The sequence below is a fragment of the Coregonus lavaretus genome (assembly GCF_964263955.1).
Source record: "Coregonus lavaretus genome assembly, chromosome: 13".
Lineage (NCBI taxonomy): Eukaryota > Metazoa > Chordata > Actinopteri > Salmoniformes > Salmonidae > Coregonus > Coregonus lavaretus.
The window spans coordinates 4,149,712-4,152,863 of NC_140000.1; the positions used below are offsets into that span (position 1 = coordinate 4,149,712).

The 3,152-nt window shown below is 44.7% G+C and overlaps 1 protein-coding gene across 1 annotated transcript in view; it reads left to right on the plus strand.

The window, feature by feature from the left end:
* Positions 1-1,589: 1,589 nt before the first annotated feature.
* Positions 1,590-3,152, plus strand: part of LOC311139300 (steroid 21-hydroxylase-like) — a gene marked incomplete at both ends in the record, with an annotated part of 17,633 nt that continues 16,070 nt past the window's right edge. The window contains 3 exons of the mRNA XM_084174183.1: positions 1,590-1,722; positions 2,372-2,539; positions 2,748-2,837. Coding sequence (XP_084030309.1) covers positions 1,590-1,722; positions 2,372-2,539; positions 2,748-2,837 — 391 coding nt within the window. The remainder of the gene's footprint in view (positions 1,723-2,371; positions 2,540-2,747; positions 2,838-3,152) is intronic.

Sequence of the window (3,152 nt, forward strand, 5' to 3'; positions counted from 1 at the left end):
CCTTTTGGCAAACTCCAAGTGGGCTGTCATATGCCTTTTACTGAGGAGTGGCTTCTGTCTGGCCACTCTACCATAAAGGTCTGATTGGTGGAGTGCTGCAGAGATGGTTGTCCTTCTGGAAGGTTCTCCCATCTCCACAGAGGAACTCTAGAACTCTGTCAGAGTGACCATCGGGTTCTTGGTCACCTCCCTGACCAAGGCCCTTCTCCCCCGATTTCTCAGTTTGGCCGGGCAGCAAGCTCTAGGAAGAGTCTTGGTGGTTCCAAACTTCTCTCAATTAAGAATGATGGAGGCCACTGTGTTCTTGGGGACCTTCAATGTTTTGGTACCCTTCCCCAGATCTGTGCCTTGACACAATCCTGTTTCAGAGCTCTACGGACAATTCCTTCCACCTCATGGCTTGGTTTTTGCTCTGACATGCACTGTCAACTGTGGGACCTTATATAGACAGGTGTGTGCCTTTCCAAATCATGTCCATTCATTTACATTACATTTACGTCATTTAGCAGACGCTCTTATCCAGAGCGACTTACATTATTATTATTTTTTTCATACCCCCTGTGGGAATCGAACCCACAACCCTGGCGTTGCAAACGCCATGCTCTATCAACTGAGCTACATCCCTGCCGGCCATTCCCTCCCCTACCCTGGACGACGCTGGGCCAATTGCGCACCGCCCCATGGGTCTCCCGGTCACGGCCGGCTACGACAGAGCCTGGATTCGAACCAGGATCTCTAGTGGCACAGCTAGCACTGCGATGCAGTGCCTTAGACCACTGCGCCACTCAGGAGACAATTTGAATTTACCACAGGTGGACTCCAATCAAGTTGTAGAAACATCTCACGGACGATCAATGGAAACAGGATGCATCTGAGCTCAATTTCGAGTCTCATAGCAAAGGGTCTGAATACTTATGTATATAAGGTATTTCTGTTTTAGTTTTTTTATAAATTAGCAACAAATTCTAAAAACCTGTTTTCACTTCGTCATTATGGGATATTGTGTGTAGATTGATGAGGAAATTGTTTTATTTAATCAATTTTAGAATAAGGCTGTAACGTAACAAAATGTGGAAAAAGTCAAGGGGTCTGAATACTTTCCGAAGGCACAGTATGTTCCATCTCTGTTTCTATCTGAGTCTCCCCAGCAAAGTAAACATCATCCTCTTTAAAATCACGTCCTTCAGAAAGACCCTGCCTTGATGCAACCTGACCTCTGTTGACCAAAGGACTTAAATCATCCTCCAACTTAGAGTGATATTTCCACCCAGTTGCACCATGACAAGAAGCCAAAGACCTTCAGTGTTTTGGTGTGTCAGGTCAACATGTTACCGAGTTATCCAAGGATTTCGGCCATGGTACAATTTCTCAGCTGTTGTTTTTTCCCCACCAAATAAATACATTGAAATAATAGCTGGTTCTCCAGAGGGTCAAGACAAGACAATATTTACCCATCCTTGAGCAGGGCCATGCCAACACTGAAGAGGAGTGGCACATGCAGGGGGTGTGAAGACTCCTGTATAAAAGGGAAGACCAGCGTGATAGGGGATTTTTTTGGGACAGGGAGAGTGACACTTAAAGCCTGCATAATGACAGTGCATGTGTCAATGCTGAGTGTGGGTGCTGTGGTCATGCTTACATTGTTATGGATACTACTGATCTACCTCCCTGGGAAAAGAGATAAAGTTACACAGGGAGATCCCAATGGATGTCAATCAGCAGGTAACCAATCCAATGTTATTTCTTCCTTGATGTACTGTACAGTCTATGTCCCACAGTTAAAGGGACAATTAGCTGCTGAAACAATAACAAAGCCACCTCCCCGCCTCTGTTTCGGTAAAAAACTGAGAGATGTGGCTGGAGAAATGTAATCTCTCTCAAATTCATAGACAGAGCTATCCATGATATCAACATTATAGTTGTAACCATGTTTTGAGGCTATACAGTGTTTGTTTACATTTACTTTGTTTACAAACATTGGAGTAAAACAATCTTATATTTTGGGTTCTAATGGGGTATGACTGTGGAACTAAGCTCATTAAGGCATTCATAAGTTATATCCTTTAAGAATAAATGGGTACACATCATTAATATCAACCATATCATGGGTGTAGTAACTGCTGATTGCCCCTTCAAGGCTATTATCATTGTGGTCAATCAATATATGACAGTCTGTTCAACAGTCTATCTCAAAAGCTGCTTTAGGCTATGAATAGGCCTTATGTAGATCTCACTGTAAATGGTCAAAGGACAAGTGATTTTCCATATGGGGACGTGGCTTCGCTTGATTAGAAACAGTTTGATGAGGTCAACAGTAACATTCTGAAGAGAATGACAACCAACCTATCTTCTCCACCTCCTCCACCCCAAGCTGTTGGGTCTAGACTTCTGCACTCTCTCTCTCCCTCTCTCCCTGGCCCTCTCTCTCTCCCTCTGCTGGGCAACATGCTGGAGCTGGCACACGACCACCTGCCCAGTCACCTGACCTCCCTGGCACGTCGCTATGGCAATATCTACCGCCTCAAGTGTGGCAACACCAGTAATGAAGTCACTTCATTATCATTATCTACATTTAATTCACCTTTTGTTTTTATCTGCGTCATCGATAACTTCCAAGCAAGTGACTCAAGTTAACTCTGTTTCAAGACAGTTAGAATAGTTGTTTATAAATGTAATATCCTAAGTATGTTCATGGTTTCGGTATTACACTAGGTTTGTCTTGACTCTGTATATTGTGTTTGCTGCAGCCATGGTGGTAATAAACAGTGGTGACATCATCAGAGAAGCCTTGGTGAAGAAATGGTCTGACTTTGCTGGGAGACCACATTCTTACACCGGTAAAGAACACATTATTAGAACCACCCGAGTATTCCCAGCAACCATCACTCCCTTCTGTTACTCTGAGCCAACAGTGCTTTTGATTAAAATGATTTACCCTTCACCTCACTCTCTTTCTCCGCCCTCCATTTCGCCCCCCACCCCTCCCTCATTGCTCCCTCCATCTCTCCTCCCTCTCCCTCTACCCCTCTCCCTCCCTCTCTACCTGTCCTCTCTCTCTCTCTCTCTCTCTCTCTCTTCTCTCTCTCTCTCTTCTCTCTCTCTCTCTCTCTCTCTCTCTCTCTCTCTCTCTCTCTCCTCTCTCTCTCCTCCCT